A 26,752-nucleotide genomic window follows, 5' to 3' on the forward strand; every position below is an offset into this window, starting at 1 on the left:
AGGGTCACAAATTACTGTACCTGGAGTACGCCTCGAGGTCCCGATGGGCCACTTCTAGGGAGCGAGCGAGGGCTGCAGCTGTGTTCAGGTCAAGGTCCTTTGCTTCAAGAAGTCTTTGCCGTGTGTAGTCGGACCGCAGGCCTTTCGCGAAGGCATCGCGGACATTATCTTCAGTATTTTCTGCCGCTGATACCGCTTTAAAGTCACAGTCCCTGCCGAGTGCTTGTAGCGCCCGTAAAAATTCATCTACCGACTCTCCTGGCTGTTGCGGGCGGGATCTTAGGAGGTGTCTGGCATACATGGAGTTTACCGGGCTCCGGTACTGTTGTTTCAGCAGGTTGATGGCGGCTTCGTATGTTTTAAGGTCCCGGATGAGTGCGAATACTTTAGGGCTCACTTGGGCGGTCAGAACTCTTAGCATGGATTTCTGAGGCAGGTAGGATTTGAAACAGCTCAGCCAGTGTTCGAAGTCGAGGGCTGAGTTTGCTGCCTGTGGGTTTAGATCCAGGTACGGTGGTCGGAGGGCTCGCAGCCAGGCTGGCTGCTGTGGCTGTTGTAGCTGGGCGTCTGGCTGGTCGCTTGGCTGGTCGTTTGACTGCTCAAGTGTCGACATTGTAAAATTTAGCCAATAAAATTGATATACCTATCAATTCATCCAATGAAAAGCGACGAGTTAAGAAAGTAACTATAGGTTTTTATTGGCTAAATAACAGAGCCCACCCTCGTGGGTGATCGGATCCAACAAGGAGGAATACCAGCCAGTCGACCACCTTTATACCTGGGCAGGTAGGTGGAGCCATGGGCGGAGTCAGCAGTGGTCAGCCCAGGTATAACAGCGTGACAAGAGGCGACCTCGTATAGTGATACAACAGTGTGAACAGTGATAACCATAGAGTAACGATATAACAGTGATAACTATAGTGTAACGATAGTGAACGACAAAGTGGTTTACCACAATCTGATTTTGGAAAAATTCGCACTTGGGGCAATTTGCTCGTAGGCCCCGTTCTTTCAGCCTAGTGAGCACCTGCTCCAAATTGGCAAGGTGCTCGTTGTCATTTTCTCCTGTTATAAGGATGTCGTCTAGGTAGCATTGAGTCCCCGGAATCCCTTGCAGGACTTGCTCCATAGCTCTTTGCCAGATAGCTGGAGCTGATGCTATTCCAAAAACCAGTCGATTGTACTGGTACAGGCCTTTGTGTGTGTTTATTGTGAGATACTTTTTAGAGGTCTCCTCAACCTCCATCTGTAGATATGCCTGTGCCAAGTCAATTTTTGTGAAACGTTTCCCTCCGGATAGTGAGGCGAAAATATCTTCTATCCTCGGAAGAGGATACTGTACCGTGTGAAGGACCGGATTTACAGTCACCTTAAAGTCCCCACAGATGCGAATTTTTTTCTGTTCCTCAGAGTTATTTTTCAATGTTTTTTTCATGACTGGAACGATGGGTGTTGCCCATTCGCTCCAATCTATTTTGGATAATACGCCTGCCTTTTCCAAATTCTTCAGCTCTGCCTCGACTGCCGGACGTATTGCGTATGGCACCGGTCTTGCCTTAAAAAATTTTGGAATTGCTGTATCTTCCACTTTTATTGAGGCGGTGATGCCTTTCAAGGTTCCTAGTTTCTCTTGAAACACTTCTTTGGCGTTGGCCAAGATGTCTTTTAATCGTTCAGGTATGACATCATCATTGTTTTTTTCCCTTACTGGTCACCGTCAGTGCCTGAATGGAGTGCCAGTCTAAACGTATCTTCCTTATCCATTCACGTCCCAACAACGGTGGACCACCATCTTGTAGAATGTATAAATACAACTTTTGTATTTCTTTGCCGTTGTATACCACAGGCACCCTTATTTTTCCTTTGGGGTAGACTTTCTGCCCCGTATATGTTTTTAAGATAATGGATGTGTCTTTTAGAGGTATATGCGAAAATAGCCTCTCGTAATCTTGTCGATTTATTACGGTTAGAGCTGATCCTGTATCTAGCTCCATTTTAACTGGGGACCCTGCTATTGTGAGGGTAACCCAAATGGTTTGGTAATCCTCTTTGGCAAGTACATTATGTAATTTGAGACAGCTTAGTCTCTTGTTTCCGGAGTCGCTATCGCTATTCTGGTCTTCGGAGCTATTGTCCGTCATCATTTGTACCTTCCTGTACTTTTCTTTATTGATTTTTTGTTTTCTGTCAGTGGATTTATTTTGTCCAGATTGGCATACCCGTGCAATGTGTCCAATCTTACCACATTGCCTGCATGCTTTGCCCTTGAACCAGCAGTCCCTCTGGTTATGGGTGGATCTGCCGCAGCGATAACATCTTCCGAACTCCTGTGTCATTTTATGGGTGCCGAAGTCCTGTGTCTCTTGTTGTATCTCTGCAGCTCCTTTTGCTGCTGCTTCGTATGATACAGCCATACTGAAAGCTTTGTCCAATGTTAAATCTTTTTCAGAAAGCAGTCTTTTTTGTGTTCCTTCACTTAAGAGACCGCAAACAAATTTGTCTCGAAGATAATCCGATAGTCCTGCTCCGAATTGGCAGTACTTTGATAGCTTTCTTAATTTGGTTAGGTAATCAGCGTTACTTTCATTCTTGTGTTGATTTCTCTTGAAGAACTTGAATCGTTCCGCTATCAGCAGCGGTGTTGGGTTTAAATGCTCCTGCAGGGTATCAACAATTTCTTTAAAAGTCTTGTCCTTTGGTTTGGCTGGAGTAATTAAATTTCGTAACAGCCCGTATGTCTTCGCGCCCATTAAGTTCAGAAGTACTGAAGCTTTTTTTTCATCTGTTATTCCATTTGCAGTGCAATAAACCTCTACTCTTTCCACGTATGTGGTCCAATCTTCTATTTCGCCATCAAAAGCCTCAATATTACCAGATTTAGGCATTTCAGAAAAGATATGGCGCTTCCCGCGCTTTTTTTTCTTCTCTCTCTGTAGCAACGATATGGCGCTTCCCGCGCTTTCCCGCTGCTGCTACCGATAACAACGCTTTTTTACTGTGGTTTCCGTTTATTCACTGTTGGAGACTCGTTCCCGACGGAGGTCTAAACGCTGACCTGCTTGCCGCGCCGGCCGTCTCTCGAGTGCACCCTCCCAGTCCGTTATTGCTTGCCTCCGATTTCGCTGCCTGTCTCAGCTGTAGAGCCCGCCGCTGGAGCTCCAGCCTGACGCCCAGGAAGGATTAGCGCAGTACCTGTCACCAGCTTGGCCAGCTGGTGAAACCACAGTTTCTCTTACTTCCTTGAGTCTTCTGGACGCTGGAGGAATCGATGTCCTTGAGGTGCTGCCGAATTGCAGGTAAGTCCGTTGCCACTGTAGTGTCCATGTGTAGATAAAGACACTGAAGACAGGAGTTGGTTCATAGGTATTTACTAAGCAAGTCTGGGGGGGGTTTCTAAAGGATATACACAATACACAGGCTTATATAGCCCAAGTGGCAATTACCGGCATTACGCACACCTGGGGCTCTTAAAGGCACATACACCATAATTGCTCTTAAAGGCACATACACCACAAAAGGCACTATACCTGAATGCGCAAAGCATTCGTAACAAGATAGAGGAATTAATAGCACAGATAGAAATTAACAGGTTTGATCTAATAGCCATAACGGAGACGTGGTTGCAAAGTGGCCAAGGTTGGGAACTAAATATTCCAGAATACTTAACTTTTAGAAGAGGTAGGCAAAATGGAAAAGGAGGAGGGGGAGCCCTGATAATAAAGGATGGGATAAAGACAGTAGAGAGAAAGGATCTTAGCTCCAAAAATCAAGAAGTAGAATCAGTTTGGGTGGAGCTAAGAAACATCAAGGGGCAGAAACCATTGGTGGGAGTTGTTTATAGGCCCCCAAACAGTAGTTGTAATGTTGGGCAGAGTATAAATCAGGAAATTAGAGGTGCATGTAACAAGGGTAATATAGTAATCATGGGGAACGTTAGTCTACATATAGACTGGGCAATCCAAATTTGCAGTAATAGTGTGGAGGACGAATTCATGGAATGTATGCAAGATAGTTTTCTAGATCAGTATGTTGAGGAACTAACTAGGGAACAGGTTATTTTAGGTCTAGTATTGTGCAATAAGAAAGGGTTAATTAATAACCTTGTAGTAAAGGGGCCTTTAGGGAAGAGTGACCATAATATGACAGAATTTTATGGGAAACCACATTAAAAGGTATGATGGTAGAGAAGCAATGGCTTGCATTTAAAGAATTAATACATAATTTACAACACATATACATTCCTTTAAGGCACAAAAACCCTACAAGGAAAGTGGTCCAACTGTGGCTAACAAGAGAAGTTCAAGATAGTATTAGATCAAAGGAAGAGGCTTATAATGTTGCCAAAAAGAGTAGTAAGCCTGAGGATTGGGAGGATTTTAGAATTCGGCAAAGGAGGACCAAGAAATTGATAAAGAAAGGGAAAATAGAATGAGAGTAAACTAGCGAGAGACATAAAATCAGATTGTAAAAGCTTCTATAGGTATGTAAAAAGAAAAAGATTAGCGAAAGTAAATGTGGGTCCCTTACAGGCTGAGACAGGAGAAATTATAATGGGGAATAAGGAAATGGCAGAGAAATTAAACAAATACTTTGGCCGTGAATTTCGCAGCGGAGGTGGAATGGTGGCATAAGAGCTGGTTTCCGGGTTCCAGTCACAAACCTGTCTGCAGCCACTCTGTAAACGGAATTTTCCCTTGATTGGCCTTCTTAAGCCCACCCTGCGGGCTTCCCGGCCAATTAACAGGAAGTGGGTCTGATGAAGTCACTTGATGATGCGTCATCAGCCGGTTTCCTTAAAGGGACCACATCCACATGGAGTTTGACAGTTATTCTGTCAGTGTTTGATAGCATTGAGGTGCTGCAAACACTGACAAGCACTGCACAAAGGTGGATGCTTGCACCCAGGCTCTCCAATGACTCCCTCCATATGCTTATGGAGGGAGTCACAGCACGCAGGCAGGTTCTCTTCCCTTCTAAGGGCGGAAGAGACCTTCCCAAGACACCAACGCAGCCTGGTTGTGCATTGCACAGGAGGGCACAAGCAGGAATGTCGTCGGGGGTCCCTGGCTGCAGTGGCGCCAACCTTTCAATGATCTCAGTGGATCACGAAATATTACTGCAAAGCTACACTCAAACTCACCCTGCTGTGCCACTCAACACATCCCCATCACTCTGCCTTCCATGCCCTTCTCCTGCACATCCTTACTCACCAGTTTACCTTCCACCTCCACCCAACCCTCTCTATCTTGAGTATTGTGTGCAGTTTTGGTCACCTTATCTGAGGAAGAAGATTCTTGCCATGGAGGGAGTGCAGCAAAGATTCACCAGACTGATACCTGGGGTGGCAGGAATGACGTACGAGGAGAGATTGGGTCGATTGGGCTTTTATTCGCTGGAGTTCAGAAGGAGAGGGGATCTCATTGAAGCTTATAAAATTCTAACAGGACTAGACAGACTCGATGCAAGAAGGATGTTCCCGATGGCGGGGGAGTCCAGAACCAGGGGTCACAGTCTAAGGATAAGGGGTAAGCCATTTAGGACTGAGATGAGGAGGCATTTCTTCACCCAGAGAGTGATGAACCTGTGGAATTCTCTACCACAGAAGGCAGTTGAGGCCAATTCATTAAATATATTTCTTAAGGCTAAAGTGATCAAGGGATATAGGGAGAAAGCAGGGACAGGGTACTGAATTTGGATGATCAGCCATGATCTCATTAAATGGCGGAGCAGGCTTGAGGGGCCGAATGGCCTACTCCTGCTCCTATCTTCTATGTTTCTATCTACTTTATCACTTCCCCATCTCACTAGCCACCCCTCACACTCACCCTCATCCTGCTGCAAGCATACCAGCTAACAACACACAAGGGTAGGCACTTGAGAGGTTTAGCCAATGTCCATGTGAAGTTTCTGTTAATGTGTTGTCATACAGTGAAATCTCTTTTTCCAAAACTGCCCCTTATTGGACAGATCTGAGCGCACCCTGAGAAGTGTCTTACTGAATTCCAGTGAATGCTCAGACATAACTCCCCCCCCCCCCCCCACTATATAGTGTTGAGTGTGCATGGAATGGCTTGGACATTAAAGGGATGCTTCACAGTGTTGGGGTGGGATGGTGTCCACCTGGCACATCATGTGGCAGCCGGGGTTTACAGCGTCAAGTGAAGTAAATCTGGCCATGGTGATGCTATCACTGGCCTCCTGGGTAGCAATGTTGTCAGGGGATGATGCCGTGTCCAGTGTAGCATCAGATGATGGCAGAGAAGGTTGGTGATGTTGTTGGTGTGCCTGGCGACGTTGGTGTTGGGGCTGATCCTGGAAGGATTCGGAGGACCAAGGTCTGATTTTTTCCAAGGGCACCGATGTTGCTGCAATAGATGGCAGCTGCAGGTGAGATGACAGAAGCGATCTGTTAATGGTGAAAGCGGTTCTCCCAATGAGGTGGCACTGGACATACAGTTGGATCTAAAAACTTGTAAGCTAAAGAAATCTCTATATGTATTAAAAATGCAGCAACCAACACTTTCTGCGCTCTGAAACTGACCATCTGCAACATGGCATCCTTGACACCACTTCTGTAGCCGTCAGCTTATCAGAAACATCAGAGCAGACTCAAATCACTCCAGCTTGAGCTGGCGTGTTCCCCGAACAGCGGGTGACCCGAGGGGGAGAATGTAAAATTGCAAGGAAGCCTCAAAATAGTTTTAAATTGGCTCTTACCAAGCCATTTAATAAGCTCAATTGTATCCCCCGCCACTTGGTGTCGGATCAGTTCTCCGCTGACAGATCCGACACCTGGGAGTCTCGCGTGGAGGCAGGTTGACCCCTTATTCTGAGATTGTGACACCTGGTTCTAGACTCCCCAGCCAGGGGAAACATCCTCCCTGCATCTACCCTGTATGTTTCAATGAGATCACCTTTCATTCTTCTAAACTCACTATAGGCCTAGTCTACTCAAGCCATTGTCTTCAGTTTCCGCCACAAACTCCGTTCCCTAGCCACTAACTCCATCCCTCTCCCTGGCAACTGTCCGAGGCTGAACCAGACTGTTCGCAACCTTGGTGTCGTATTTGACCGTGAGATGAGCTTCCAACCACATATCCGCATCATCACTAAGACCACCTATTTCCACCTCCATAACATCGCCCAACTCTACCCCTGCCTCAGCTCATCTGCTGCTGAAACCCTCATCCATGACTTTATTACCTCTAGACTTGACTATCCCAATGCACTCCTGGCAAACCTACAATCTTCCACCCTCCATAATCTTATGCTTATTCAAAACTCTGCTGTCCATGTCCTAACTCGCACCAAGTCCCAGTCACCCATCACTTCTGTGCTTGCTGACCTACATTGGCTCCCAGTTAAGCAACGCCTCGATTTAAAAATTCTCATCCTTGTTTTAAATCCCTCCATGGCCTCGGCACTCCCATGCTCTGTAACCTCCTCCAGCCTTACAACCTTCTGAGATCTCTGCGCTCCTCCAATTCTGGTTTCTTGTGCATCCCCGATTTTAATCACTCCACCATTGGCGGCCGTACCTTCAGCCGCCGAGGCCCTAAGCCTCTCCACCTCTCTCCTCCTTTAATACGCTCCTTAAAACCTACTTCTTTGACCAAGGTTTTGATCATCTGCCCTAATGTCCCCTTATGTGGCTCGGTGTCCAATACTGTTTGATAACACTCCTGTGAAGTGCCTTGGGATGTTTTACTACATTAAAGGTGTTATATAAATGCAAGTTGTTGGTGTTTTTGTGTACGTGAATATGGGTGGGAGTTTATATAGAGGGAGGGCAGCAAACTCGGAGAAGACAGGGCATGGGGAGCTGAGATGGAGGTTGAAATCACCGAGGATGATTTAAACCTCCTTAAACTCTGTCTCCACCTCGCTCTCCTCCTTTGAGACTCTCCTTAACTTGAGCTGGGATATTCCATGATGGACCAAATGGTCTGATTCTGAATCGTATCATTTCATGGTTGTATGGTGTGACAAGTGGCCTGTTCTGGGCCGCAACATTCTATGGTTTTCTGTGGTGAAGCTCCCTCTCTACAATCTCTTCATTCTACTGAGCCATGGTTTGGTAACTGTGCACTGTGACCTTTCCCATAGTGTTAGCAAAAGAAGTCAGGTGTTTGTAACCATGTGCTGCTGACACTTGTACAATTAGCACTTCTCTCTACTACTCAATACCAGATCTAAGTCTGTTTCAACACTTCACAAGATAACAAAAGGATTCTGGAAGAGGAGGCCGTTCAGCCGATCTTTGCTCATCCACCCAGAATGACTCAAAGCCCCCTCCCCCATCTTTACCAGCGCACAGTACTTGCAAATGCCAACATCCATTGATTTACCCATAATGCCAAAATTCCTCTGCACTTAACAACATCTTAACACATTAAACCCAGAGTAGATTTTAACCTGTTAGTGTGTGCATGTTACTGTGTGTACATGACCATGTGTTAGTGTGTGAATGTGACCCTATCTTAGTGTGTGTGAATGTTAATTGTTTTTGTATGACAGTATTTGTGAGGGTGTTATGAGTGTGTGTGTGAGTATATGTTACACCTTTGTTCAAAAAAGGGGAGACGGTTAAACCTGACAATTACAGGCCAGTCAGTTTAACGTCGGTGGTGGGGAAGCTTTTAGAAACAATAATCCTGGAGAAAATTAACAGCCACTTGGACAAGTATGGACTAATAAAGGAGAGCCAGCACCGATTTGTTAAGGACAAATTGTGTTTGATTAACTTGATTGAGTTTATTGACGAGGCAGCAGAGGGGGTGGCTAAGGGCAGTGCAGTTGATGTTGCATATATAGACTTTCAAAAGGTGTTTGATAAAGTACCATATACTAGACTTGTTAGCAAAATTGAAGCCCATGGGATAAAAGGGGCAGTAGCAGCATGGATACAAAATTGGCTAAGGGATAGAAAACAGAGCTGTGGTGAACGGCTGTTTTACGGACTGGAGGCAGCTCGGGCAGGTATACAGTGGCATTCCCCAAGGTTCAGTACTAGGACCACTGCTGTTTTTGATATACATTAATGACTTGGACTTGGGGGTACAGGGCACAATTTCAAAATTTGCAGATGACACATAACTTGGAAGTGTAGTAAACAGTGAGGAAGATAGTAACAGGCTTCAAGAAGACAGACAGGCTGGTGGAATGGGCGGACACATGACAGATGAAATTCAACACATGAAGTGTGAGGTGATGCATTTTGGTAGGAAGAATAAAGAGAGACCATACACACTAAATGGTGCAATTTTAAAGGGGGTGCAAGAACAGAGAGACCTGGGGGTGCTTCTGCACAAATCTTCGAAGGTGGCAGGACAGGTTAACAAAGCAGTTAATAAAGCATACGGGATTCTGGGCTTTATAAATAGAGGCACAGAGTACAAAAGCCAGTAAGTTATAGTAACCTTTATAAAACACTAGTTCGGCCCCAGCTGGAGTATTGTGTCCAATTCTGGGCACCGCACTTTAGGAAGGATGTGAAGGCTTTGGAGAGGGTGCAGAAGAGATTTGCTAGAATGGTTCCAGGGATGAGGGAATACAATTACGTGGATAGACTGGAGAAGCTGGGGTTGTTCTCCTTGGAGCAGAGAAGGCTAAGAGGAGATTTGATAGAGGTGTTCAAAATCATGAAGGGTTTAGATAGAGTAAATAAAGAGAAACTATTTCTAATGGTTGAAGGGTTGATAACCAGAGGGCACAGATTTAAGGTGATCGGCAAAAGAACCAGAGGCGACGTGAGGAAAAACTTTTTTACGCAACGAGTGGTTAGGTTTTGGAACGCGCTGCCTGATAGGGCGGTGGATACAGGTTCAATAGTCGCCTTCAAAAGGGAATCGGATAAATACTCGAAGGAGAAAAAAATTGCAGGGTTATGGGGAAAGAGCGGGGGAGTGGGTCTAACTGGATCGCTCTTTCAAAGAGCCAGTGCAGACTCGATGGGCCGAATGACCACCTTCTGTGCTGTACTATGCTATGATTCTATGTTAACGAGTATGCATTGTGTGTGAGAGTTTGTTACTGTCTGTTAATGTGCATGAAAGAACATGTGTTAGTGTGAGAGAATGTGTAAATATGTGAGTGTGTGTTAGCGTAGGTGAAATGTGTGTACGTTAGTGTGTGCATTCATGTATTGTAATGTGTGTGACTTTATTAGTGTATGTTAATGCACATGTTAGTATGTGAGAGTCTGTTGATGCATGTGTGTGTGTATTGCATAGTGTGGAACAGGGTATACCACACACACTGACTCACCAGGATGCTCTTGTACAGGTTGCCGTTGCTGAGGCTGACGCTGACTCGGATGATGCAGGAGTCTGCGACCTGAAGGTTGTAGACAGGAAGTGATGTCACTGAGGTTGATGAAGATATTGGGGTAGAGGGCCTGTGCTGCTTGCGATTGGTGGAGAGCAGCGGCGACGAATCACTGTGGCAAGGTGAGGGGGACAGGCCTCGGAAACAAGTCACATCAGGAGAAATTGAAGAGGAAGGGAAGGAAGGAACCAAGAGCTGGAGTAGAAAGATTAAAAATGATCAACCATGATCTAATTGATGGTGGAGCAGGCACAAGGGACTGAATAGCCTCCTCCTGTTCCTATGATCTGGGAACTTCAGAAATGTCGGCAGATTACAAAATTACAGGAAATATATCAACAGAACATTACAAAATTACAGGAAATATATCAACAGCAACATAAGCAACAACCACTTGCAGTTATATAGCACCGTTAACGTAGAAAAACTTCCCAAGGTGTTTCATAGAAGAGTAAGCCAAAAATGAATACTGAATAAAAGAAGAAAATATTAGGAGGGGTGACCAAAAGCTTGCTAAAGAGGTGGGTTTTAAGGAGGCCCTTAAGAGGGAGATGGAGAGGCAGAAGAGTTTAGGGAGGGAATTCCAGAGCATGGGGTTTATGAGCCTGAAGGTGCGAAAGGTGGGGCGAAAGGCACAAGAGGCCAGAATCAGAGGAATGGAGAATTTGGGCGGGGGAGGGGGGGCTATAGAGCTGGAGGAGGTTATAGAGATAGGGAGGGGTAAGGCCATGGAGATTTTAAATGAGGGTAAGAAATAAGGGGGAAAGAGCAAGAGAGTGGGACTAATTGGATAGCTCTACTAAAGAGCCGGCACAGGCATGATGGGCCGAATGGCCTCCTCCTGCGTTGTATCATTCTGTGATTCTAAGTCTGAAGCGTTGGGGCACTGGGAGCCAATGTAGATCGTCCCCCTTCCTCTACCCTCTGTAAACTTGAGCACGGGGTGATGGGTGAGCGGGACTTTAGTGCAGGAAAGGTACGAGCAGGATAGTTTTGGATGAGCTGAAGTTTACAGCGGGTAGAGGATGGGAAGCCGGCCAGGAGTGCATTGGAATAACCAAGCCTAGAGCTGACAAAAGCATGGAAGAGGGTTTCAGCAAAAGATTCAGCAGGGTTAAGTTACGAGGAGCGATTACTAGCGATTACAAACTAGGGTTGTATTCCCTGGAATTTAGAAGGTTAAGGGGAACTGATAGGGTGGATAAGGAGAAACTACTTCTGCTGGTTGGTGAGCCTAGGACTAGGCGGCATAGTCTAAAAATTAGAGCCAGGCCTTTCAGGAGTGAAATTAGGAAACACTTCTACACACAAAGGGTGGTGGAAGTTTGGAACTCTCTTCCGCAAACGACAACTGATGCTAAATTAATTGCTAATTTTAAATCTGAGATTGATAGATTTTTGTTAGTCAAAGGTATTAAGGGATTTGGGACAAAGGCTGTGAAGTCAAGTCACAGATCAGCCATGATCTCATTGAATGGCGGAACAGGCTCGAGGGGCTAAATGGCCTCCTCCTGTTTCTATGTTCCTAGGTGGGCTGAGGTAGGGGCAGAAGCAGGCAATGTTATGAAGGTGGAAGTAGGCGGTCTTGGTGATGGAGTGTATGAAGATGGAAGAATATTTTAGGGTTGAATAGGATGTCGTGGATGTAAAAAGTGACAATGGCCATGAAGAAGGATCGAGTCCGTAGCAAGGGTAGAACGTTTGTGGAGGGAATTGTAGATGATGGCTTCGGTTATTCTAACATCTAGCTGGAGGACATTATGGCTCATCTAAGACAGGATGTCGGAGAAGCCGACTGACAGCAGAGGCAGTGGAGGAGAGGTAGGGCTGGGTGTCATCAGAGTGCATGTGGAAGCTGACCCCCATGTCTGAAGATGATGTTCCCTAGGGGCAGCAGGTAGATCATAGAATGGTTACAGTACAGAAGGAGGCCATTTGGCCCCTCGAGCCCGTGCCGGCTCTCTGCCAGAGCACTTCAGCTAGTCCCACTCCCCCGCCCTTTCCCCGTAGCCCTGCAAATTTTTTCCCCTCAGGTACTTATCCAATTCCCTTTTGAAATCCACAATTAAATCTGCCTCCACCATCCTTTCAGGCAGTGCATTCCAGATCCTAACCACTCGCTGCATAACAAAGTTTTTCCTCATGTCGTCTTTCGTTCTTCTGCCAATCACCAATGTGTCCTCTGGTTCTCGACCCTTCTGCCAATGGGAACAGTTTCTCTCTATCTTCTCTATCTAGATTCCTCATGATTTTGAACACCTCTATCAAATCTCCTCTCAACCTTCTCTGTTCCAAGGAGAACAACCCCAGCTTCTCCAGTCTATCCATGTAACTGAAGTCCCTCATCCCTGGAACCATTCTTGTAAATCTTTTCTACACCCTCTCTTAGGCCTTCACATCCTTGGACACAATACTCCAGTTGAGGCCGCACCAGTGTTTTATAAAGGTTCATCATAACTTCCTTGCTTTTGTAATCTATGTCTCTATTTATGAAGCCCAGGATCCCGTATGCTTTTTTAAACCGCTTTCTCAACCTACCCTGCCATATATACCCCCAGGTCTCCTTGTTCATGCACGCCCTTTAGAATTGTACCCTTTAGTTTATATTGCCTCTCCTCGTTCTTCCTACCAAAATGTATCAGTTTGCACTTTTCTGCGTTAAATTTCATCTGCCACGTGTCCGCCCATTCCACCAGCCTGTCTATGTCCTCTTGAAGTCTATCACTATCCTCCTCACTGTTCACTGTACTTCCAAGTTTTGTGTCATTTGCAAATTTTGACCTGTACACCCAAGTCCAAGTCATTAATATAGATCAAAAAAACCCGTGGTCCTAGTACTGACCCCTGGGAATCCCACTGTATACCTGGAGGGGGCCAAGGATAGATCCATGGGAGATTCTAAAGGTAACGGTGTGTGGATGAGAAGAGAAGCTATTGCTGGAAATGCTCTGGCTACAATCAGCCAGGTAATCTGGACATAGGCAGTTTCCCTGGTGGATTAACGAATCGGGTGGGAGATCCACCCTTGGGATTCGAATTAGACCTGGGGGTTAATACCCGGACCTGTTTTCTGGAGCAGTGGGTGAGTTTTGTGCTCACCTCACTGCACACGCACCCAGAATCAAAATCGGGACCTTGATCCACTGGCAGGGCCCAGGGGGTAGTGATGGGTCGGGTGAGTGGCACAGGAAGGCAGTCAGCCCTCAGAGTGGTCTTTGGTCAGCGCCAGACACTGTTCTTACATTAATTGCACAAGTCAGGAGTGTGATGGAATACTCTCCACTTGCCTGGATGAGTGCAGCTCCAACAACACTCAAGAAGCTCGACACCATTCAGGATAAAGCAGCCCGTTTGATTGGCACTCCATCCACCACCTTCAACATTCACTCCCTCCACCACCAACACACTGTGGCTGCAGTGTGTACCATCTACAAGATGCACTGCAGCAACTCGCCAAAGCTCCTTCAACAGCACCTTCCAAACCTGCGACCTCTACCACTTAGAAGGACAAGGGCAGCAGACGCATGGGAACATCAGCACCTACAAGTTCCCCTCCAAGCCACACACCATCCTGACTTGGACCTGTATCGCCGTTCCTTCACTGTCGCTGGGCCAAAATCCTGGAACTCCCTTCCTAACAGCATTGTGGGTATACCTACACCATATGGACTGCAGCGGTTCAAGAAGGTGGCTCACCACCATCTTCTCAAGGGCAATTAGGGATGGGCACTAAATGCAGGCCTAGCCAGCCAGCGACTCCCACATCCCATCAATGAATAATTTTTTTTTTTTTTTTTTAATTGGAGTTACCCAGTTTTCAAATACCAAGCTTGACATCAGACTCTGCACTGCAAAATATTATCAGCCTGCGTTTGTGCTACAACTTAGTAATTTAGCAAAAGCAACAATACATCTGCCTCTGAACATTTTAGAAAAACATCACAAGTCTCCTGTGTTGCAAACAGATCTCTGACTCACTGGGTATCCTGTCGAGATTCATTATTAACACTTAAGTGTCTGGGAGAGTGGCCAGTCTTTCAGTTTCCTAAATGCTGCTGCTTTTAGATAATTGGCCGTGGACAGTATGCACATTGGGAATGGTAGCATAAGTAGTAAGAGCAGGAGTAGGCCATACGGCCCCTCGAGCCTGCTCCGCCATTCAATAAGATCATGGCTGATCATTGACCTCAACTCCACTTTCCCGCCCGATCTCCATTTCGCTGATTCCCCGAGAGTCTAAAAATCTATCTATCTCAGCCTTGAATATACTCGCAAGACTCAGCGTTCACAGCCCTCTGGGGTAGAGAATTCCAAAGATTCACAACCCTCTGAGTGAAGAAATTCCTCCTCATCTCAGTCTTAAATGGCCGACCCCTTATCCTGAGACTGTGCCCCGTAGCTGTAGACACTCCAGCCAGGGGAAACAACCTCTCAGCATCTACCCTGTCAATCCCCCTCAGAATCTTGTATGTTTCAATGAGATCACCTCTCATTCTTCTAAACTCCAGAGAGTATCGGCCCATTCTACACAATCTCTCATCATAGGACAGTCCTCTCATCTCAGGAATCAATCTAGTGAACCTTCGTTGCACCGCCTCCAAGGCAAGTATATCCTTCCTTAGATAAGGAGACCAAAACTGTGCCCAGTACTCCAGGTGTGGTCTCACCAAGGCCCTGTACAATTGTAGCAAGACTTCCTTACTCTTATACTCCAACCCCCTTGCAATAAAGGCCAACATGCCATTTGCCTTCCTTATTGCTTGCTGTACCTGCATGCTAGCTTTCTGTGTTTCTTGCATGAGGACACCCAAATCTCTCTGAACACCAACATTTAAAAGTTTCTCACCATTTAAAAAATATTCTGTTTTTCTATTCTTCCTACCAAAGTGAATCACCTCACATTTCCCCACATTATACTCCATCTGCCACCTTACTGCTATCTACATCCCTTTGCAGTTTCTTTGTGTTTTCCTCACATCTTACTGTCCCACCTAGCTTTGTATCATTAGCAAACCTGGATACATTACACTCAGTCCCTTCATCTAGGTAATTAATATAGATTGTAAATAGCCGAGGCCCCAACACTGATCCTTGCGGCACCTCACTAGTTACAGTTTGCCAACCTGAAAATGACCCATTTATCCCGACTCTCTGTTTTCTGTCTGTTAACCAATCCTCTATCCATGCTACTATATTACCCCCAACCCCATGAGCCCTAATCTTGTGTAATAACCTTTTATGTGGCACCTTATCGAATGCCTTTAGGAAATCCAAATATACCACATCCACTGATTCCCCATTATCTAACCTGCTAGTTACATCCTCAAAAAACTCTAATAAATTTGTCAAACACGATTTCCCTTTCATAAAACCATGTTGACTCTGCCTAATCATGTTATGATTTTCTAAGTGCCCTGATACCACTTCCTTAACAATGGATTCCAGCATTTCCCCGACGACTGATGTCAGGCTAACTGGCCTGTAGTTCCCTGTTTTTTTCTCTCCCTCCTTACTTGAATAGCGGCGTTACATTTGCAACCTTCCAATCCGCTGGGACCATTCTAGAATTTAGAGAATTTTGGAAGATCAAAACCAATGCATCCACTATCTCTTCAGCCACCTCTTTCAGAACCCTAGGATGGAGGCCGTCAGGTCCAGGGGATTTGTCGGCTTTTAGTCCCATTAGTTTCTCTAGTACTTTTTCTCTACTTATATTAATTACGTTAAGTTCCTCACCCGCATTAGACATTTGGTTCCCCACTATTTTTGGTATACTTTTTGTGTCTTCTACTGCGAAGACAGATACAAAATATTTGTTTTACGTTTCTGCCAATTCCTTATTCCCCATAATAATTTCTCCTGTCTCAGCCTCTAAGGGACCAACGCTTACTTTTGCTACTCTCTTCCTTTTTACATACTTGTAGAAGCTCTTACAATCTGCTTTTATATTTCTTGCTAGTTTTCTCTCATATTCTATTTTTCCCCTTTTTATCAATTTTTTGGTCAACCTTTGCTGGTTTCTGAAACTCTCCCAATCTTCAGGCTTACTATTATTCTTTGCAACATTATAAGCTTCTTCTTTCAATCTAATGCTATCCTTAACTTCTTTAGTTAGCCACGGTTGGATCACTTTTCCCGTGGAGTTTTTGTTTCTCAATGGAATGTATTTTTTGTTGAGAATTATGAAATATTTCTTTAAATGCTAGCCACTGCTTATCTACCGCCATACCTGTTAATCTATTTTTCCAATCTACCTTAGTCAACTCACCCCTCATACCTATATAATTGGCTTTATTTAAGTTTAAGACTCTAGTTTCAGACTTAGGCAAGTCACTCTCAAAATTAAGGTGAAATTCTATCATATTATGATCACTCTGCCCCAGAGGATCCTTTACTGTGAGATTGCTAATTAACCCTGTCTCATTACACAATACAAGATCTAAAATAGCCTGTTCCCTGGTTGGATCCATGACATATTGTTCTGGGAAACTGTCCCAAATGCATTCCATGAACTTGTCCTCCAGACTACCTTTGCCAATTTGATTTGTCCAGCCTATATGAAGATTAAAGTCCCCCAAGATTATTGCATTACCTTTGTTGCAAGCTCCTACTATTTCTTGATTAATATGCTGTCCATTGGTATAGCTACTGTTAGGGGGCCTGTATACTACTCCTACCATTGTTTTCTGCCCCTTGTTATTCCTTATCTCCACCCATACTGATTCTACTTCCTGATCTTCCGAGCCGAGATCCTTTCTCGCTACTGTCCTTATGTCATCCTTTATTATCAGGGCTACTCCCGCTCCTTTTCCATTTTGCCTGTCTTTTCGAAACGTCAAGTACTCTGGAACATTTAGCTCCCAACCTTGGCCACCTTGCAACCACATCTCTGTAATGGCTATTAGATCAAACCCATTTATCTCTATTTGTGCCACTACTTGGTCTATCTTGTTACAAATACTTCGTGCATTCAGATAAAGAGCCTTTAATTTAAATTTTTTACCATTATTCCCTGCCTTGACCTTATTCTCTGCTGCACTGCTACCGTTAAACTCCCTGTCCTTTCCTATCACACACTGCTTATTTTTACCCAAATCACTACACTGCTCCATTGCCTTGACCTTTCACTTTAGATTTCTAAATGTCCCCCCCCTTTTTTTATTTTAATGCCCTATCTACAGCCCTAGTTATTTGATTTGCCAGGACGCTGGTCCCAGCCCGGTTTAAGTGGAGCCCGTCCCGACGGAACAGCTCCCTCTTTCCCCAGTGCCCCATGACTTGAAACCCCTTTTTCCCACACCACTCTTTGAGCCACGCATTTAACTCTCTGATCTGCTTGACCCTATGCCAATTTGCGTAGGCTCAGGTAGTAATCCAGAGATTATTACCCCTGTGGTTCTGCTTATTAATTTAGACCCTAGCTCCTCAAACTCCCTCAGCAGAACCTAATTCTTAGTTCTACCTATGTCGTTGGTTCCTACATGGACCACGACACTGGATCCTCCCCCTTCCCACTCCAAGTTCTTCTCTAGCCGCGAGGATATATCCCTAACCCTGGCACCGTGCAGGCAACACAACCTTCAGGACTCTCTTTCGTGGCTGCAGAGAACAGTATCTATCCCCTTGACTATACTGTCCCCTACCACTACCACATTCCTTCCCTCTCCCCCCACTTGGATGGCCCCCTGTACCACAGTGCCGTGGTCAGTTTGCCCATCCTCCCTGCAGTCCTTTTCTTCATCCATACAGGTAGAAAGTACCTCATACCTGTTGGACAAGGTCCAGGGCTGAGGCACCTCCATCACTACATCCTGGGTCCCCATACCTTCCTGACTCGCAGTCACACCCTCCTGTCCCGGACCACTGACGAACTCTAAAGTACTACTTAACCTAAAGGGTGTGACTGCTTCCTGGAACAAAGTGTCCAAGTAACTCTCCCCCTCCCTGATGCATCGCAATGTCTGCAGCTCGGACTCCAGCTCAATAATTCTGAGCTGAAGTTCCTCGAGTTGCAGACATTTACTGCAGATGTGGTTGCTCGGGATCGCGATGTTCTCCACAGACTCCCACATGCTGCAGTTGCGACACACCACTCGCCCTGCTATCTTTAACCTTGTTTTATTAACTAATTCATTAGTTAAAGATTTTATTAAATCGATAAATTAAATAATCAAACGATAAACCTAAGATAAGTTCTTAATTTAGTAAGTACTAGCAAGTTACAGTTTCTCAGCTTTTAATTTAACCCCCTTCCCTAACTTAGAGTGCAAAAAAGAGCTGTAATACTCACCAACCAATCACCTACCTGCTCTCCTGTGACGTCACTCGTTGATGTTGTTTTTGAATCGGAGCCTCGTCGCTGCCGCTGTTTTAATTCAGGTCCACTCTCGGGCCGTTCTTTATCCTCTCGCCGCTGTTTTAATTCAGGTCCTCTCGCCGCTGTTTTAATTCAGGTCCTCTCGGGCCGCTCTTTATCCTCTCGCCGCTGTTTTAATTCAGGTCCACTCTCGGGCCGCTCTTTATCCTCTCGCCGCTGTTTTAATTCAGGTCCACTCTCGGGCCGTTCTTTATCCTCTCGCCGCTGTTTTAATTCAGGTCCTCTCGCCGCTGTTTTAATTCAGGTCCACTCTCGGGCCGCTCTTTATCCTCTCGCCGCTGTTTTAATTCAGGTCCACTCTCGGGCCGCTCTTTATCCTCTCGCCGCTGTTTTAATTCAGGTCCACTCTCGGGCCGCTCTTTATCCGCTCGCCGCTGCTTTAATTCAGGTCCACTCTCGGGCCGCTCTTTATCCGCTCGCCGCTGTTTTAATTCAGGTCCACTCTCGGGCCGCTCTTTATCCTCTCGCCGCTGTTTTAATTCAGGTCCACTCTCGGGCCGCTCTTTATCCGCTCGCCGCTGCTTTAATTCAGGTCCACTCTCGGGCCGCTCTTTATCCTCTCGCCGCTGCTTTAATTCAGGTCCACTCTCGGGCCGCTCTTTATCCTCTCGTCGCTGCTTTAATTCAGGTCCACTCTCGGGCCACTCTTTATCCGCTCGCCGCTGTTTTAATTCAGGTCCACTCTCGGGCCACTCTTTATCCTCTCGTCGCTGCTTTAATTCAGGTCCACTCTCGGGCCGCTCTTTATCCGCTCGCCGCTGTTTTAATTCAGGTCCACTCTCGGGCCGCTCTTTATCCGCTCGCCGCTGCTTTAATTCAGGTCCACTCTCGGGCCACTCTTTATCCGCTCGCCGCTGCTTTAATTCAGGTCCACTCTCAGCCTGCTCTTTATCCGCTCGCCGCTGCTTTAATTCAGGTCCACTCTCGGCCTGCTCTTTATCCTCTCGTCGCTGCTTTAATTCAGGTCCACTCTCAGCCTGCTCTTTATCCGCTCGCCGCTGCTTTAATTCAGGTCCACTCTCAGCCTGCTCTTTATCCGCTCGCCGCTGCTTTAATTCAGGTCCACTCTCGGGCCGCTCTTTATCCTCTCGCCGCTGCTTTAATTCAGGTCAACTCTCGGGCCGCTCTTTATCCTCTCGCCGCTGTTTTAATTCAGGTCCACTCTCGGGCCGCTCTTTATCCGCTCGCTGCTGCTTTAATTCAGGTCCACTCTCGGGCTGCTCTTTATCCTCTCATCGCTGCTTTAACTCAGGTCCACTCTCAGGCCGCTCTTTATCCGCTCGCCGCTGTTTTAATTCAGGTCCACTCTCGGGCCGCTCTTTATCCGCTCGCTGCTGCTTTAATTCAGGTCCACTCTCGGGCTGCTCTTTATCCTCTCATCGCTGCTTTAATTCAGGTCCACTCTCAGGCCGCTCTTTATCCTCTCGCCGCTGCTTTAATTCAGGTCCACTCTCGGGCCGCTCTTTATCCTCTCGCCGCTGCTTTAATTCAGGTCCACTCTCAGGCCGCTCTTTATCCGCTCGCCGCTGCTTTAATTCAGGTCCACTCTCAGGCCGCTCTTTATCCTCTCGCCGCTGCTTTAATTCAGGTCCTCTCGGGCCGCTCTTTATCCTCTCGCCGCTGCTTTAATTCAGATCCACTCTCGGGCCACTCTTTATCCTCTCGCCGCTGCTTTAATTCAGGTCCTCTCGGGCCGCTCTTTATCCTCTCGCCGCTGCTTTAATTCAGATCCACTCTCGGGCCACTCTTTATCCTCTCGCTGCTGCTTTAATTCAGGTCCACTCTCGGGCCGCTCTTTATCCTCTCGCCGCTGCTTTAATTCAGGTCCTCTCGGGCCGCTCTTTATCCTCTCGCCGCTGCTTTAATTCAGATCCACTCTCGGGCCACTCTTTATCCTCTCGCTGCTGCTTTAATTCAGATCCACTCTCGGGCCACTCTTTATCCTCTCGCCGCTGCTTTAATTCAGGTCCACTCTCAGGCCACTCTTTATCCGCTCGCTGCTGCTTTAATTCAGGTCCACTCTCGGGCCACTCTTTATCCGCTCGCCGCTGCTTTAACTCAGGTCCACTCTCAGGCCGCTCTTTATCCTCTCGCCGCTGCTTTAATTCAGGTCCACTCTCGGGCCGCTCTTTATCCTCTTGCCGCTGCTTTAATTCAGGTCCACTCTCGGGCCACTCTTTATCCGCTCGCCGCTGCTTTAATTCAGGTCCACTCTCGGGCCACTCTTTATCCTCTCGTCGCTGCTTTAATTCAGGTCCACTCTCGGGCCGCTCTTTATCCTCTCGCCGCTGCTTTAATTCAGGTCCACTCTCGGGCCACTCTTTATCCGCTCGCCGCTGCTTTAATTCAGGTCCACTCTCGGGCCACTCTTTATCCTCTCGTTGCTGCTTTAATTCAGGTCCACTCTCGGGCCGCTCTTTATCCGCTCGCCGCTGCTTTAATTCAGGTCCACTCTCGGGCCACTCTTTATCCTCTCGTCGCTGCTTTAATTCAGGTCCACTCTCGGGCCGCTCTTTATCCTCTCGCCGCTGCTTTAATTCAGGTCCACTCTCGGGCCACTCTTTATCCGCTCGCCGCTGCTTTAATTCAGGTCCACTCTCGGGCCACTCTTTATCCTCTCGCCGCTGCTTTAATTCAGGTCCACTCTCAGGCCGCTCTTTATCCTCTCGCCGCTGCTTTAATTCAGGTCCACTCTCGGGCCACTCTTTATCCTCTCGCCGCTGCTTTAATTCAGGTCCACTCTCAGGCCGCTCTTTATCCTCTCGCCGCTGCTTTAATTCAGGTCCACTCTCGGGCCGCTCTTTATCCGCTCGCCGCTGTTTTAATTCAGGTCCACTCTCGGGCCACTCTTTATCCGCTCGCTGCTGCTTTAATTCAGGTCCACTCTCGGGCCACTCTTTATCCTCTCGCCGCTGCTTTAATTCAGGTCCACTCTCGGGCCACTCTTTATCCTCTCGCCGCTGCTTTAATTCAGGTCCACTCTCGGGCCACTCTTTATCCTCTCGCCGCTGCTTTAATTCAGGTCCACTCTCGGGCCGCTCTTTATCCGCTCGCTGCTGCTTTAATTCAGGTCCACTCTCGGGCCACTCTTTATCCTCTCGCCGCTGCTTTAATTCAGGTCCACTCTTGGGCCGCTCTTTATCCTCTCGCCGCTGCTTTAATTCAGGTCCACTCTCGGGCCGCTCTTTATCCTCTCGTCGCTGCTTTAATTCAGGTCCACTCTCGGGCCGCTCTTTATCCGCTCGCCGCTGCTTTAATTCAGGTCCACTCTCGGGCCGCTCTTTATCCGCTCGCCGCTGCTTTAATTCAGGTCCACTCTCGGGCCGCTCTTTATCCTCTCGTCGCTGCTTTAATTCAGGTCCACTCTCGGGCCACTCTTTATCCGCTCGCCGCTGCTTTAATTCAGGTCCACTCTCGGGCCGCTCTTTATCCTCTCGCCGCTGCTTTAATTCAGGTCCACTCTCGGGCGCTCCTTATCCTCCATAGAAACGTAGAAGATAGGAGCAGGAGTAGGCCATTCGGTCCCTCGAGCCTGCTCCGTCATTCAATGCGATCATGGCTGATCATCCAAATTCAGTACCCTGTCCCTACTTTCTCCCCATATCCCTTGATCCCCTTAGCCTTAAGAAATATATCTAACTCCTTCTTGAATATATTTAATGAATGTTGAATTCCCAGCCTTGGTCACCCTGGAGCCATGTCTCCGTAATCCCAATTATATCATATCCGCTCTCATCAATCATCACAGCCCCAGGACATCGCTGCAGGAGTTTCTCAGGGCAGTGGCCTAGGCCCAACCATCTTCAGCTTGTTTCATCAATGACCTTCCCTCCATCATAAGGCCAGAAGTGGGGATATTCGCTGATGATTGCAAAGTGTTCACTTCCATACACGACTCCTCAGAAAATAAAGCAGTCCATGCCCGCATACAACAAGACCTGGATGACATTCAGGCTTGGGCTGATAAGTGGCAGGTAACATTCGCGCCACACAAGTGCCAGGCAATGACTATCTCCAACAAGCAAGAGTCTAACCACCTCTCCCTTTGACATTCAACGGCATTACCATCGCCAAACCCATCAATATCCTGGGGGTCACCATTGACCAGAAACTTAACTGGACCAGCCACATAAATACTGTGGCTACAAGAGCAGGTCAGAGTCTGGGTATTTTGTGGCGAGTGTCTCACCTCCTGACTCCCCAAAGTCTTTCCACCATCTACAAGGCACAAGTCAGGAGTGTGATGGAATACTCTCCACTTACCTGGATGAGTGCAGCTCCAACAACACTCAAGAAGCTCGACACCATCCAGGACAAAGCAGCCATTTGATTGGCACCCCATCCACCACCTTAAACATTCACTCCCTCCACCACCGGCGCACCGTGGCTGCAGTGTGTACCATCTACAAGGTGCACTACAGCAACTCGCCAAGGCTTCTTCAGCAGCACCTCCCAAACCCGTGACCTCTACCACCTAGAAGGACAGGGCAGCAAGCACATGGGAACACCATCACCTCCAAGTTCCCCTCCAAGTTCCCCACCATCCTGACTTAGAAATATATCGCTGTTTCTTCATCGTCACTGGGTCAAAATTCTGGAACTCCCTCCCTAACAGCACTGTGGGAATACATTCACCATAAGGACTGCAGCAGTTCAAGAAGGTGGCTCAACGAATAAAAAAAAAACACCCAGACACTTGGTACCTTCCTGTCTGCGCCGACTGAGAATTGTGTGCCTGACGTCCACTCTTCTGTTTCAGAGTTTACAGACCCAGAGGATGAAACACTGATATTGTCCAGGTTGGATTTGTGATTGGAGAGTTTTCCTGAAGAACCACTGCTGACTTCTGAACCTCGAAACAACCTAGGACAGAAGTGAATGCCATTATAATCAGTAATTCAGGTGCATGGTGTTTACTGGAGTCAGAAAAGGGTTAACTCCTACCACAGGTTAACCAATCCACTAGCGTTTAAGTTAAAACTCCCACAAGCTCCATTTCCTCTTAACTCTATAAATCGTGTGTAAATACACTGCCTGTTATGCTACTGAGTCATATGACCCAGAAAGTCCTAAGTTCCATCACCAGTCTGTGCTAAGATAGCTGTTAACTTAGCTACTTCAACTGGCTTAAGCATCCCAGGATCAGGGAGGAGAAGAATCAGCCATGGTTCCAGCTCCTGATCACCATTTCTCACTCCTGCTGGAAATTGGGTAGTTTCAGAATTGGTCTTGGCAGTGAAGCCATCCACAGTGGAATATCCTGTCTAGGGTCATGCATCCTTGGTGAGGTCTGGAGGGTGACCTATGCCCATGGATCTGTAACCTACCTAGTTATGTGGGTTACGACCTTCAGTCTCAACATTAAGGTGATGAGAATGATCCCAATATTCCTCTAATTAGCATCCATTTAGTGCCCAATGTTTACTTGCAATTAGGAGGAACAGATTGGTGGCACCGACACCACAATGGGTGGGTCATTGGGCATGCCCTTATACTTGGCACCTGAGGGGGTCAGCTAAGGGGCGGAGGACACCTTGCTGCTAGAACCCTGCTGGCTCCATTGACTGCCTCCACAGGCGATTCGCCAGGACAAGAAGAAAACAAATTTTACACTGAAATTCTGCATGAAATATTAAACCTATTAATTCTGGCACAATGTTTGATCGTGGTTACCTACAGGCTCAGTCTCTTCACCATTCCATCTTTGCTTTTGGGGAAGGAGGGGTGCAGATCCGACAGGGGCTCAATTTCCTGTGACATCTTGTAACTAAAATCAGAAAAGATTGCCTGTTGTGAGTGAATCTTTTCCTCAAACATGTACCAGGGCTTGTGAATAATCACTGTGTCCCGCACTTGCACCTCCCCGTTTAACCCTCCACCTGCCCACAGCCATTAACTTTGCCAGTGTTATTTAGTTATATTCAGATTGTTCAACACCTGTAATCCTGACACAATGCAGACTTTATCCTATTGTGCCATAGCCATGGACTTAAGTGGGAAGCTCAGAGTTGCTGTAGCCCACTGGCAAAATGCAAGTGCTCACCAGGTCCTCACATTCCACAGGAACCATCCACCTTCACACCACGACTGTTGGTGCCCACAACCACAATGTACAGAATTTGGCAAACTCCCAACATGGGCACGTGTGGCCACAACTGATGGCATGGCACCCACAGCTCAGCCCGTTATTCTTTAATGAAATCGATAGCCTGTCAGAATGCATTTATTTGAGGTTATTTAGCCTCTTGTGCCTCGTTACCTCTGCTCTTCAGTTAGGAGGCCACAACTGTGGAACCATCGGATGAGCCGGGGCTTCTGATTTAACCGATAATTGGTGCACATTGATTGGAGTTGTTTAATGTGGGCTAGGATTTCAAATTCCTGAAAGCAAATGTTGAAATTACATTAATACTGGTAATTTAGTAAAACTGCAACATTTAACTTTGGAATTACAAGGACCAAGAGCAGCCATCACTTACACTATCTGTGGCCCACCAGGATACTCGAGAAATACAATTTCCAAGCATCTTACAGCTGACCATAAATACTACAGCTGGTGATTTACACAATTATAAAAGTATTAGGTTTCTGATTGTTTAGCAGGGTTACTCATCTTGTAACTGTCTGGAGTTACTGCTTATTCAAAGGTGGGGCATAAGAGGCCAGAATCAGAGGAATGGAGAGTTTGGGGTGGGCAGGGAAGGAGGGGGCTGCAGAGTTGGAGGAGGTTATAGAGATAGGGAGGGGTAAGGCTATGGAGGGATTTAAAATGAGGGTAATAAATAAGGGGGAAAGAGCAGGGGAGTGGGACTAATTGGATAGCTCTGCCAAAGAGCCAGCATAAAATTACAAAGGGATATTGATAGATTAAGTGAATGGGCAAAACTGTGGCAAATGGATTTCAATGTAAGCAAATGTGAGCTCATCCATTTTGGACCTAAAAAGGATAGAACAGGATACTTTCTAAATGGTGAAAAGCTAGAAACAGTGGAGGTCCAAAGAGACTTGGGGGTCCAGGTGCATCGATCATTAAAATGTCACAGACAGGTACAGAAAATAATCAAAAAGACTAATGGAATGCTGGCCTTTATATCTGAGGACTAGAGTACAAGGGGGTAGAAGTTATGCTGCAGCTGTACAAAGCCCTGGTTAGACCACACCTGGAGCACTGGGAGCAGTTCTGGGCACCACACCTTAGGAAGGATAGATTGGCCTTGGAGGGAGTGCAGCGTAGGTTTACCAGAATGATACCTGGACTCCAAGGGTTAAATTACAAGGAGAGATTACACAAACTAGGGTTGTATCCAATGTTCCCTGTAACTATTTTTGGGCTGCGTGGCCTCTTTAACAGGCTGCGCAGTCCATTCAAAATTCCACACATGCGCGATTTTTTTCAATTTAAAAGCCAGCTCAACGGTTGCGCGGGAATTCAAGAGCAGCTTAAAGGGAATGTTGGTTGTATCCCCTGGAATTTAGAAAGTTAAGGGGTGATTTGATCGAAGTTTTCAAGATATTAAGGGGAACTGATAGGGTAGATAGAGAGAAACTATTTCCGCTGGTTGGGGAGTCGAGGACTAGGGGGCATCGTCTAAAAATTAGAGCCAGACCTTTCAGGAGTGAAATGAGGAAACACTTCTACACACAAAGGTGGTAGAAGTTTGGAACTCTCTTCCGCAAACGGCAATTGATGCTAGATCAATTGTTAATTTTAAATCTGTGATTGACAGATTTTTGTTAACCAAAGGTATTAAGGGATATGGGGTATATGGAGTTTGGTCACAGATTAGCCATGGTCTCATTGAATGGCAGAACAGGCTCAAGGGGCTGAATGGCCTCCTCCTGTTCCTATGTTTCAATGAGTCTCTAGTTACTGTTCCTATGACTCTGAGTTTCAACCAATTCACTGAATATTCTCTTGTGTAAAAATAATAAAAGTTTCAACAGTAACTCTGGTTCCACACACAGCTGGTAACATTCTATCCGAAACGATTGTTCACTCACCCGGCGCCTCTTTTGGAAGTTAATCAGACCACCCTGTGGAATCAATAC

The 26,752-nt window shown here is 46.6% G+C and overlaps 1 protein-coding gene across 1 annotated transcript in view; it reads right to left on the reverse strand.

Annotated features, from left to right (window-relative positions):
- LOC147097820 (ral guanine nucleotide dissociation stimulator-like 1) overlaps positions 1-26,752 on the reverse strand; it is a 119,816-nt gene that overhangs the window by 10,122 nt on the left and 82,942 nt on the right. Inside the window, exons 15-19 of the mRNA XM_085971435.1 lie at positions 26,705-26,737; positions 24,963-25,084; positions 24,381-24,470; positions 23,407-23,566; positions 10,267-10,521 (exon numbers count right to left, since the gene is read on the reverse strand). Coding sequence (XP_085827561.1) covers positions 10,267-10,521; positions 23,407-23,566; positions 24,381-24,470; positions 24,963-25,084; positions 26,705-26,737 — 660 coding nt within the window. The remainder of the gene's footprint in view (positions 1-10,266; positions 10,522-23,406; positions 23,567-24,380; positions 24,471-24,962; positions 25,085-26,704; positions 26,738-26,752) is intronic.

Source organism: Somniosus microcephalus, chromosome 31 (assembly GCF_052327205.1).
Source record: "Somniosus microcephalus isolate GS21.2 chromosome 31, FLI_Smic_1.0, whole genome shotgun sequence".
Taxonomy (NCBI): Eukaryota; Metazoa; Chordata; class Chondrichthyes; order Squaliformes; family Somniosidae; genus Somniosus; species Somniosus microcephalus.